The sequence below is a fragment of the Cyanistes caeruleus genome, chromosome 2 (genome assembly GCF_971803275.1).
Source record: "Cyanistes caeruleus chromosome 2, bCyaCae1.hap1.1, whole genome shotgun sequence".
Classification (NCBI taxonomy): domain Eukaryota; kingdom Metazoa; phylum Chordata; class Aves; order Passeriformes; family Paridae; genus Cyanistes; species Cyanistes caeruleus.
This window is the reverse complement of record NC_141702.1, coordinates 55,429,276-55,441,014: the sequence shown is the minus strand read 5'-3', so window position 1 is coordinate 55,441,014 and position 11,739 is coordinate 55,429,276. Positions and strand designations below refer to the sequence as shown.

Below are 11,739 nucleotides of genomic sequence, written 5' to 3'. Positions count from 1 at the left end.
GCGCAGATACTTGAGCTTTTGTGACCTACAGCAAAACACATGACAAAAAAACAGTAGTGGCCCAGATGACACACAGGTGGTTCTACAAGAAAATGAGTTTACCTGGTTTCAAGATTTTTTTCAAAATTATCACATAGAATGTTCTCCCAATCCTGGCTGGAAGTCAGTTCTTGACACCTTCACAATGACTCAGCAGAATTTTGTCAAAGCACTTAATTGGCTTTCTAATTGACAGTGAAGCATAATTTAGGCCTGAAAGCACCTACCCTTCCACACAAAACCACCCAAACCCTCTATTTTAGTTCAGAAAAAAAATCTGATGCTTTTGCCAACCAAAAGCCACAAAACATACATTATGAAGCAAACCATTCTGTTATTCCAGTTTCATAAGGAAAACATGCAAGGGACATTAAATATGATGAAAAGAGGAAGTCAGGGTCACTCCTGGAGCCATAACTCTGAAGTCTTTTATTTCCATTCCTATGTTTAGTGCTAACCACATCCATTCTGGAGACCAGTAATGTACCCCTTTGAGCAGGGGGGGCTGCAACCTCAAGTAGAATCCCAAAGCCTACTCCTCCAAAATCTTACCTGAAATCCTGCAGGACATATCAAAATCTTCTGCAGTTTAAAAAAAAAAAAAAAAACCTGATCAAGAAAGCATGAAGATACTGGCTCTCTTACCCTACAAAGCAGAGGTCTCAGAGAAGCATTTAGGTGTTGCAGCATGAAAGACTAGTAACAACTTCTTTGGCTCAGCCAATTTAGAAAAATAAAACGAACTTTCACTAAATATCAAGGTGAATCAAAAACCTTGGGTGGGATCTGGCTCTCCAGAAATTTCTGAAAATAAACCAAATCCTGGAGACAATCTTAAGTAAAAAGCATAAAGCAAACTTAATCAGCTCTCCAATGCTTACCCTGCATAGGCCCCAAGGCCACTTCTTGTGTTTCATTTCCTGGAAAAGCCCTAATTTGACACCAAAGCATTTTGATAAGAAAATTACAATTTCAACCTAATTCCTTCCTTCAAAAAACATTTAGGAAGTGTTGATTCTATTCCAATAAAAAAAAAAACTTGGCATGAAAAGATGTCATTCCCTAGTATTAATTCATTGCTATGTAAAATGGTAAGGTGACACTAAAAATAAGAAACATTGCTCAACGTTTACTGAGGTGTCATTCCACTGCAGCTAAAGAAACACCACCTAATAAACTTGCTTGTAAACTACAGCTCCCCTTACTTGAATCCCTTCATAGCAATTCAGAGGAAACATAATAACCCAGCTACTGCTAATGTTGCCGTAAATCAAAACACATATCATAACACATATTGGTATAAATCAAACACAAAAAACATTTTGATGTCATTTCTCTCACACCAAGTTAAAAAGTGTCAAATTAATATTTCGTAAACCTAAATAGTTTGTGTTAGCTGGACTCTTCTCAACTTGGTTGCAGGCTTAACACATATGAATTAAATCATGGAATAAATCATGTTGGAAAAGATCATGGAGTCCCAACTGCTAACCAAACACTGCCAAGCCCACCACTAAACCACATTCTTAAGTGTCCCATGTACAGTCTTTTAACTGCCTCCAGGACTGATTCCACCACTTCCCTGGGGAGCCTGCTCCAATCCCTCACCATATTTTCTAATACCCAGGCTAAAGCCCCCCAGGGCACTTTCTCTTAACCTGTAACTTGCTACTTCTGAGACCCCCACCTCATCACCTCCTTTCAGATGGTTGTAGTGGCATGGTCTCTCCAAAGCCTCCTCCAGGCCAAATAACCCAGCCTCCTAACTGGCTCCAGACCTTTCACAAGATTGGCCATCCTCCTTTAGACAAACTCCAGTACCTTAAGTCTGTTTTCTGAGAACATGCATCAAGTCTAACAAAAGGATACAGACCTCGCAGATTTAAACAGGTGACTTCACTGAGTACACCTGAAAATGTTACTACAGAAACATTTCAACAACCCAAGTTACCCAGATCTACTACAAAGCTTGGTTAAGGCCAAAACTGAGACCCTTCAAGAGCTTCACAGAGCTGTAACAAAAGTGCATCTGAGCCAGCTGGAGATGCCTGCCTTTGCTCTTATGCTTATGACTAGGGATATCAAGAGGGGTTACAAACCATAATGAAAATGCAAATTGAGCCTGAAAATGGAAAACATTCCCATCTCCTCAGCCACAGGTGCTCACATATTCACATTCATATCTTACACATTAGCATAATAGTGTAATTCCTTATGACTCACTCCACTTAAGAGCTACTCTGCAGGAAACTGAAGACACATAAAACAATTTGCAGGAGCGAAACAAATCATACCTTCCAGTCCAAATCCCTCGCTTCCAAAAAACACATGAAAACCCCTAAGTTCTGAATATCAATTTACTACAGAAACCAAACCACTGCCTCATCTGAGCAAGTGAGAACTCAACTACTTGGCTACTCTACCTACTAAGAACTACAGAATCAGATCTACAAGTGCATGACAATACGAATTAGAAGATGCTATCACCCCACAATTTGAGGCAGAGGAACAAGTAAAACACATTGTGTCCATTAAGCTCCCTAGATAAATTAAGAAAGCAAATAGAAATTCTGCAACCTCTCCTAAGACTTGGGAAACAATTAAGGCCACTCCTTGTCTCAGCAGAGGGACACAAATTTTTATCACAGAGGCAGCAAGACAAGTTACACAGAATCCTTGAAATACACCAAAGCACTACCAAGCAAGGATAGTAGTTGATAGAACTGTCTGCATTATTACAACTTGAATCTGTGCCATGCTCTAGCTGGTGACTTCTGGGATAGGAACAGGAAACAGACCTACCCTGAAAAAGGAATGCAGGGATCCCCACAATCTTTTTTGCAAACTGACACAGTTAAAATACTAATAAACTGCACCAACATTTGCGAATTTTTCACAGTTCTGATGCCATCCTTGGCAACTCAAACAACTGTTCCACAGATACCAAATCAATCACACATACACTAGACTGGTTCAAAATTTATTTGTCATTCATTTCTTGCACTTGAAGTACTCTTCGATGACATCTTTGGCCTGAGATTCCTTGCCATAGTCCTGTAACACAAAATAACCCATTATTAGCATCCAGACCCTAGATTTTACCAGCTTTTTTACAAGGACAAATGGGATTCTAAGAGTTTTCCACAAGGAAATGCCAAAATTCCACACAAGCTCGAGCAATTTGCCATTTTCCCCTTGTTTTTTTTTAATAAGACTATTATAATAAAGTACTGTTGTATTTCATTCAAATATAACATCCATTAAGACAAGGATGCAAACAAAATCTTTTCTGTTTAAAGAAATCCAAGTATGTGAAAAAAGTAGCATAACTATGAAAATGCATGCAGAAGGCACTAGTGTTGACTGTGAAGATGTAGCCATCTCTTGGGACCTCAAGAGACCACAAAGTCTTTAAGGCTCGTACTGTGGCTTTACTGTGCCAGTGTTATTGTGAAAAACTCCGCAAAACATTCTCAAGTTGAGCGGGCACACTGAACTGGCTTTTTTTATTGAAGTAAAGCTTTTTATCTTCTAGGCAGGCCCTTCCTTTTAATGATTACTGTCAGGTATGCATAGATACTTTGAGGACACAACCATTAACTGAATATGGACTATGACACAGGAAACTAGCTTATGTTGACTACCAGCAATATAGAACTGTTAAAAAAAAATTTTCAGAGCTGTATTTAATAAAGACTCCTTATCTGAAGCCACCCTCAAGTTTACTACTTATTTTCAGAAGATAAATACCACATAATTGGCAATCTTACTTTGACAACCACACAACTGCAGCCCACCACTTTGCGAGGTTTTCCTTCTCTGTCGATCTTGCAGAGACCCACCCATTCGCCCAGCTTCTTGTTGTCATCAACCTGTGCAGAGCATCGCATGACATTAGAACTTGACATTTCTGGCACCCCTGGCTCCAGCACAGAAGCTGCTGTACTGTCAGAAGAATTGGGTAACGGATGGCTGTTTTCCTCACAGGCATCAGCAGAGGGAGCCAAAGTATCATCATCGTACAGCTTGAGCCTCCCTGGAGTCACAGGAATGCTCCCCCTGCCCTCCACTCCCAACAGTAATTTTATTTCTTATAATACAGGACGCCAGAATTCACTTTAACTGCGCAAAATAACCAATCCACACCCCTTGCCATTTACATCCACAGCTTTTGTACTGTGGAAAAATGGCAATCACACAGAACTAGAACAATCTGCTGCTAAGGGAAGTTCTGCCTAGGTAAGCCACACACAGATAAAGGTCTAGCTCTCCACATGCTGAAACAAGCAGCGTAACTGTTCCAAACTTTTGTCTCAAGTTGACACTCACCTTTATTAAGTTGATCTGATGTTCTGCACAGAGTGCTTCAACTAATTTTACATATGTGGGCTCATCACAGTTTGAAGCCAGAACACAGAGATGGGCTTGGCGTCTAAAAAAAAATGAGAACTGACAAACGTTACTTCAGACACTAATTGGAATTTCTTGATAATAAAAATATAACTGAATTCAGCACATGCATTTCTAGAGAACCATTTCCTAAGTTTTAACTTTTGGATATGAGACACCATAAACTTTTGAAATACTAAATATACTTTTGATGTGATTTGTCACATTTTTATATTCTTCATATATACATTACAGGCTTTTCATACATTTTTATCTTTATCCTCAGAGTCTATTTCCTATTTTGAAAGCTTCTAAAAATCCCACTAAAGAAATTCTCAGCCACTGGAAAAAGGTCTGCTGAGTGGATAAACACTAGGTCCCCTATAGACCTGTCGCTGGTACAAAGCAACCAAGTTACAAGTCACTTTTTCAGATTACAGTAATTTAACATTAGAATTGTAATTACTAAAAGTTTGAATTTCCATGTCAAGTTGTTGCAAGTTCTTCAGAACAATCTTTTCTACTTACGTTCAGAGAAGCTCTTATGACAGGGCCCCAATTCTAATTAGGATCTTTGTATATTGTGGTACAATGTTAAGATACCAAAGGGATACCTGACAACAGAGAGAGCTGAGTAGGTCTTCTATGCTTAACCTAATGCAATGTGACCTCTGCAAACAAAGCCAGTTTCCCCTAAAAAGACCTTCTACATCAGGAGTGCCACCAGAATGCCAGAAACATTTCCAAGCAAGAACCATCACACACAAATGTGTACAAGCCTCACACACACATCATCCTTTTAACACACAGCTTATAGAGCTGTAACTGAACTCAGAAGAACTCATACAAGCTGGCTGTCAGTCACCTAAGTTGTGTTTCTCCACCCTTGTTTAGTGCTTTGTCCCAGATGCTTCCACATACAGGTTTGTCAGACAGCAGTTCTCACTCACAGGACGAGTGAAGGGGTATCCGACTAACATTAAAGTTATAAGTCATCATCCAAACGCTGTAGCTTTATATTTAAGCAGATTTTTCTTGCAAGACAAGTATGGATTGAATATAAACACACAGATGTGTATGTATACCTATATATACATATATACACTTTGCCCTACAAAAGACCATCACTAGTTATCGAATGACTGTCATGTAAGTTCAATATTGTTTCGATATTGCACAATTGAAAATTTATTTACTATTGCAACATACAAAAAAATGACAGCAAAAAAGTGTAAGGAAACTATGAATTTAAGGGTTTTTAATAAAACGAAATTTCTGGGAAAAATCTGAAATACATATTAACCCGACTAAAAGCTTATAAAGTTTTGTAAGTACTTTATTACTTCCTAAAACATAGGGTTCTTGAGACCCAGACCTTCATAGCTACATACAGAAAGCACCACTCAGTTTCTTTCACAAAACCCATACACCCAACATGAACATGGATGGTCCTGGGGTCACAAAATGACAGAACCTAACACACCAGATACTGCTCTTCTTGAATCATCGAGTTTAGCTTCTATATTTTAAGACTCCACTTTAAGGCCCCAAACCAGAGGTTAGAAAAGACAAAAATTATTGGCAGAAAACTGTAGTCTTGGCAAAGGTTTAAACTTAACACCTGGACAAAATGGCCACTGCAGGTGTTCAACATACCTCATCTCAAGGTCTCACCCAGTTTTGCAATGCACAGTACAGAAACTGGTGACACCACACTTACTTGTCCAAGGCTTTGGCTGCTTCACGGATACCGCGAGCAAGGCCATCGTGGATAAGTGCGGTCTTCAGCACTTCTTGCAGAGCGGTGTTAACATCCATTACACCTCCAGCAGTAATGCTAAAGAGAAGACACATAATGTTCTGATCGTGCCAGCAACTTTCAACTAAAAGCAAAAGCTTCCCGTTCACCTGCAAGCATCCGACCATTAAAGAAGTGCAGAACAAAATCAAGTTAAAGCACTAAGCCAAAGGAAGGACTGACAAAGGATGAACTTGAAAGAAGCTAAAGCATTAAATCCTCCAGGCGAGCCACCGGGCCATGCTGCCTCCATGCTCCTTCGGAGAAGAGAGGACGCCATGTGCACAGCGGCCCTGCCCGGCGGACCCCGCTCCCATCTCCCGGCCTGCAGGAAGCACGCAGCAGCACCGCGCCGGGGCCTGCACACACGGCACAGCCAGAGCTCCCGAGCCTGACGCGCACCGGAGCGACCCGGCCCCTCCGCCCGCCGCCCCCGACGGCCCCGGCCCTGCTCACCCTTCCTCGGCCATGGCGCTCTCGGTGGGTGCGGTCCCCGCCTGGGTTCCTACTGCAAATACAGACACAGGCCGCCCCGGTGAGCGGCGCCGGCCGCCCCGGGGCCCCCGCCCGGCCCGCTCCCGCCGCGATGCCCCGAGGGCCGGGGGGATCCCGCCCGGCCGGGCCCCGGCGCCATCGCGGACACTCACCCGGCACCGCCGCGCGCCGCTGCACAGAGAGGGGGCGGGACTGCCGCCGCGCGCTTTTATAACGACACAGGACCCCGGCCTGCGCGCGCGTGCGCGCGTGCCGGGGCTGCCCGCCGCGATGCCTGAGCTTCGGTTCGCCCGGCCCGTGTTCGCGGGACAGGGAGATTTGCGCAGATTTGAAGCCGAGAGCCGGGAAGTGGTTTGAGAGATAAATTAAAGGATGAAACTGAATAGCTGTAAGCCATAACTGCAAACTTCCTTTGTCAAACAAATACTCCACGGGAGATACCTCTGCTGTTTCCGATGACTGACCCCAGCAACCACAGGAGAGGCCCTTCCTCAACGAGGCTTAAATAAAGCCTCGCAAGAAAGTCGGTTTGCTATTTTCCAGGGAAAGAATGGTGCAAATTAAGTCTCCGAAGGAAAACTATCACCCAAGAGGCTCCATAAAAAGGAACACTGTAATAATGGCAAAGCCACTTCAAAGTGCTTAAAGTATCCATTTGATTTTGGGGAGCAGGCTCTGGGGGGAAAACCAACTGTGGCAGCTGGACAGGAGTCCAGTCCTAGGGGTGGCTCACCAGCCAGGCGTCACCTGGGCTGCTTCCCTAGGGCAGGAAGCGCACCTGGTGCTGCCTGGCTTCATCCTGCACCGTCTCTCTGTCACCGCCAGCCAAGAGATGGGGAGCATGGGGAAAACACCCTAATTCCCCTCTCTGCCAGCGGGTCACAACACTGAGCTGTAGATTGGAAACCTGGAAAGTGCTCACCCCAGTTCCCTTTACACACGCACAGGTGATTCAGCTGATGGCGAGTGCAGCGCAGCCACCGCACTGAAACGTGTTCCTTGCTCGCGTGCTGTCAGTCTGACACTGGCCTTTGTCCATCCCAGCTGCTTCAGACTGGATGACTTGACTGTTGGGTACTCTACATGTCATCTTTGTAAAAAGTACGTAGTGACAAAATATAAGAGAAATAAGTAACAAATATTGATAGCCATGGTTTATGGCTAGTGCAATCAAACACATTTGTCACCAGCATTGTCAGACACCTTTTTCATCATACGCTCTTCCTTGATCTTCCTGGTGTTGCCAAACAGCAGGATGTAGACTAAATACAGCTAGGGAAGAGACACTGTGCACAAAGCAACTCACTGGAGCTGGCCAGGGCAGAGGAGGACAGAGAAGTGGAACCTGTCTTGGAGCCACCCCACGTGCCCCCAGCTCTGGCAGCACAGCCTTTCAGAGCCTGCCTGGGGGAAAGGCCTGGCTGGGGGCTGCAGCACTTCCAGGTTCCTGCTGTGAGACACAGCTCATGTCAAGTCTGAGGCAGTCACGTACATTTACACTACATAGATCTAGAAAGGTCAGAAACTCTGAGCAAGTCATGGAGAGAGAAGTATAGTATGGGGACTGTCCTCTCCCTGCAAGCTGAGCTACCAAGGACAAAGTGGGTAGGAATGACAGTGCCCACTGCTAACACAGGCAGCCTCTGAGATGCATTTGGCACCTCTGATGGCATATATTGCTTGAAACTCTGAACTGCTACTCCTGTTGCAATACCCCAGCAATACCCCAAGTGTGTTGCATCCACTTCAGTCCCAACACTGATATTCTAATTTAGCAGCTCCTGTGAGACCTGTGGTCCTGACTTCTTCCCTCCTTCCTCCACAAGAACTGGGAACATGTAATTTCTTTGTACTGCTCAGAAAGTGTGCAAGCACACGCAAATAATACTGCCCACTTGTTTCCCATCTCTTCAGGGGAGAATGTTTTTCCCTATATCCACCCATCACTTAATCTTCTTGTGCCCTTGAAAGCTCCAAAGGCACCTAATCTATAGAGTAGCTCTTGAACTGAGTGGAACAGTATACCACTATCTCCCCTAAAGTTCTTGAAAGGATAAGAAGTGTGTATGCAGCCTAAGACGTATCAGTATCTATCTCCAGGAAGTGCTATGTACATTCAGCCCTGGAGATGGAAGTATGCACATCTGAAAGCTTTATATTACAGCAAAAATTATAATAACAGTCAAAGTATAGTCTAATATTCTAGCAGCAGAGCACCTAAAAGCAGTTTTCCTAGAACAGTTGCAAGAAAACAAAACTGTGCTGAGATAAAAGTTATGTATGTGTAGAGAGGAGATTTTCATTAGCACTGAACTCTGTGTGGAATAACCTGATAGGAGTCTGTTATTTTTGTCTAATAAGTAATGAAAGTGTGTGATCCTGTTGGAAGGTCTGCTTCATTGCACAGTGTGAGCTTAGCATTCATGTGGATGTTCTGCATGCTGTTGGTGCTACTCCACCTGTTCCACCTTTCTGTCCATATTCCTAGAAGCAGTAGATAGTTTCTTAAACTCTGCATTTTCCCATGAAGCTATGTTCATTGAGCACCCTGCAGTTCAAATGCTGGCATACAGCCATGGAGAATGACATGTTTAAGCCAAGGATTGTAGTCCTGTGCTAAAAGTACTTCTAGTGCACTTGAGGCTGGGTGAGTGGTGTAATGGGAGTGCTATAAAATGAGGAGCTGCCGGATGCAGGGCAAGAGCCTGCCTGGATTCTAAAGGACTGAGGTGGTGTCAGTGCAGATACTTACCTGAAGCTTCACTGAGCAGCCAGCCCCAGCAGAGGAACTCTCAAAATTTGGTTATATTAAAAACAGCATAACATGCTACCTATAGACTTGGATTTGGGGAGAGGAAGACAAGCTGCTGTCACACAGCATTCAAGAATTTTGATTCTCTCCAGCCTGCTGTTCTGAGTGATCCATTTGGACTCACCATCTTGCTGCATATATTCAAAAATCCTTTGGTTATAGCTACTAGCCTTTGTGCTTGCAATTCAGTTCCTTGACTCTCCCTGACTGTCTCCCTTTCCAGGCTGGCAGCCTTCCTTTTTTTTTTTCTACTCTGATGAAAATGGGAACTGAACTTAGGGACTTTTTTCAGAAGAGCAGTACCACAATGAGGCTATAATGGTTCACTCTTGTCTCAGCCATCCTCTTCCAGCTCCTTTTCCCCTTTATCTCTCCCTGTCTATTGCTCTGGCAACATTTATCTTCCCCTTGTATTCACCCTGGAAACAACTAATATATTATTCAAAATGCCAGACTTCAGGGGTAGCTTTAAGTGCCATATTGTAAACTGTGGAGACTCAGGAACCGAGTAATGAGCAGTTTAGACAGTGGCACAGTGTGGTGAGGCAGCCACATAGGCAGATGAAAGTATCAGGTATTGCAAACTCCCAAAAGACGTCCATGGCACTACTAAACTCTGAACAATAAATTCTGAATTTCAGTTCTGAACAATCCTTGCAAAAATTTACTTTCATCTCACATCTGTCTCTAGAAATACAGAACACGGGCATGTGCAATAAATAAATGTCATAGGATAGAATTATCTCACTTTCCTTGCAAAACAGTAATGATTTCTCAGTCTTGTGGAAAATCAAGCTGGAAGCCTTCTTGTTCTATATCCACAAAAGTTCTGCTCACCAGCTCAGAGGGGAGAGATGTGTATTTCCAAGTGCCTCCAGATGTAAAAAAGAACAGCCATCCATGTGCAAGAGATGCCTGTGTCAAATTTCAAGTGCTTGGAGAAATTATGGAGAGATTGTTCTGGAGTTTCAGAGAGAGAAAAATCTATGGTATTTCAATATCAACTTGAAATTAACTAAAGCCTTGATTTGTAATAACTGAAAAAAACAGTTTGCTGGTTTCTGTTGCCTTCCACAGATTTTGCACAAGACGCTAAAAGGATGTGGTTATCATGTGGTCACATTAGAGTAATTTTAAACTATTTCCCAATAGCATTGTGCATCTGCTGACAAAAAAAAAATTACGTAAATATGCACTAAGGATTTTCTTGATTCCAATGCAAGTCTTTCTAAGATCTCTACAACTAGACAGAGCAATAATAAAGAATATATATTTCTATATGTGCTGATCATTTCATTAAGTCCTGGATATCCATGAAGGTAGCTTCTCTTAAAGCAATTGTCCTTCATATGTTGTTACCTTGTGGACATAAGCCATGAATTTGATTCTATGTCTAGTATTTATAGAGAGCCAGTGCTCTAAGCCTTGAATTCTACGTACAACTGGGGATCTGAAAGAAAAAATACATGTTATTAAAGTTGTTGCATGTGTGACATAGGCAAGAAAGGCTTGTATGCCTTTAAATTTTTTTTTATTTATTTATTTTATTATTAGACTTGATAAACTGTTGTAATAAGGCTGGTAACAGGTCCTGGTTCAAAGGTTGGCAAGAATTTGTAGCTGTATTGGTTTCAGCTGGGGTAGTGTTATTTGGCCTCACAGTAGCTGGTATGGGGTTGTGTTTTGGATTTGTGCTGTAAACAGTGTTGATAACGCAGGGATGTTTTAGTTTCTGCTGAGAAGTGTTTGCACAGGGCCAAGGCCTTTTCTGCTTCTCAGCCCAATGCAACAGTGAGGAAGCTGGGGATGCACAAGGACCTGGGACGGGATTCAGCTGAGACAGCTAACCCCAACAGACAACAGGGATATCCCATAGTGTATGGTGTCATGCTCACCATATGTAGAGCTGGGATAAGAAGAAGTGGGGGACATTTGGAGTGATGGCATTTGTCTTCCCAAGTAATGGTTATATGTGATGGAGCCCTGCTTTTCTGGAAATTGCTGAACACCTGCCTGCCCATGGGAACTGGTGAAGAATTTCCTTGTTTTGCTTTGCTTGCATGCATAGCTCTTCCTTCACCAGTTTAACTGTCTTGATCTCAATGCATAGGTTCTCTAACTTCTGCTCTTCTGATTCTTTGCCAGATCCCACTGGGAGGGAGTGAATGAGAGGATGTGTGGGGCTGAGTTGCTGGCAGGTATTGAA

At 43.0% G+C, this 11,739-nt stretch overlaps 2 protein-coding genes and 3 non-coding genes across 12 annotated transcripts in view; 1 reads left to right on the top strand and 4 right to left on the bottom strand.

Annotated features, from left to right (window-relative positions):
• Positions 1 to 3,003: 3,003 nt before the first annotated feature.
• Positions 3,004 to 6,964, bottom strand: RPS12 (ribosomal protein S12). The gene is made up of 6 exons (XM_086877136.1): positions 6,874 to 6,964; positions 6,683 to 6,734; positions 6,149 to 6,265; positions 4,369 to 4,471; positions 3,810 to 3,911; positions 3,004 to 3,093 (listed from the first exon to the last, which is right to left on the bottom strand). Exons 2-6 carry the CDS (start codon positions 6,694 to 6,696, stop codon positions 3,031 to 3,033), a joined length of 399 nt encoding a protein of 132 aa, XP_086733262.1. The 5' UTR covers positions 6,697 to 6,734; positions 6,874 to 6,964; the 3' UTR covers positions 3,004 to 3,030.
• Positions 3,409 to 3,542, bottom strand: LOC111927715 (small nucleolar RNA SNORA33). Its single transcript, XR_002863718.1, has one exon. It is a non-coding gene; the product is annotated as a small nucleolar RNA SNORA33 (small nucleolar RNA).
• Positions 3,979 to 4,065, bottom strand: LOC111927717 (small nucleolar RNA SNORD100). Its single transcript, XR_002863719.1, has one exon. It is a non-coding gene; the product is annotated as a small nucleolar RNA SNORD100 (small nucleolar RNA).
• LOC111927713 (small nucleolar RNA SNORD101) lies at positions 5,352 to 5,433 on the bottom strand. Its single transcript, XR_002863716.1, has one exon. It is a non-coding gene; the product is annotated as a small nucleolar RNA SNORD101 (small nucleolar RNA).
• The window catches only part of SLC18B1 (solute carrier family 18 member B1), a 31,803-nt gene continuing 26,995 nt past the window's right edge, over positions 6,932 to 11,739 (top strand). For 2 of the 8 annotated variants that reach the window (XR_015283215.1, XM_086877131.1), the window contains exons 1-2: positions 6,982 to 7,109; positions 7,669 to 7,822. Coding sequence is in view for 2 of the 8 variants with exons in the window: in XM_086877124.1 (XP_086733250.1) it covers positions 10,300 to 10,522 (223 nt within the window). In the remaining 6 variants the exon portion in view is untranslated. Of the gene's footprint in view, positions 10,523 to 11,739 lie in introns of all 8 variants that reach the window. The other 6 variants (XR_015283214.1, XM_086877127.1, XM_086877124.1 and 3 more) reach the window with 5 other exon arrangements.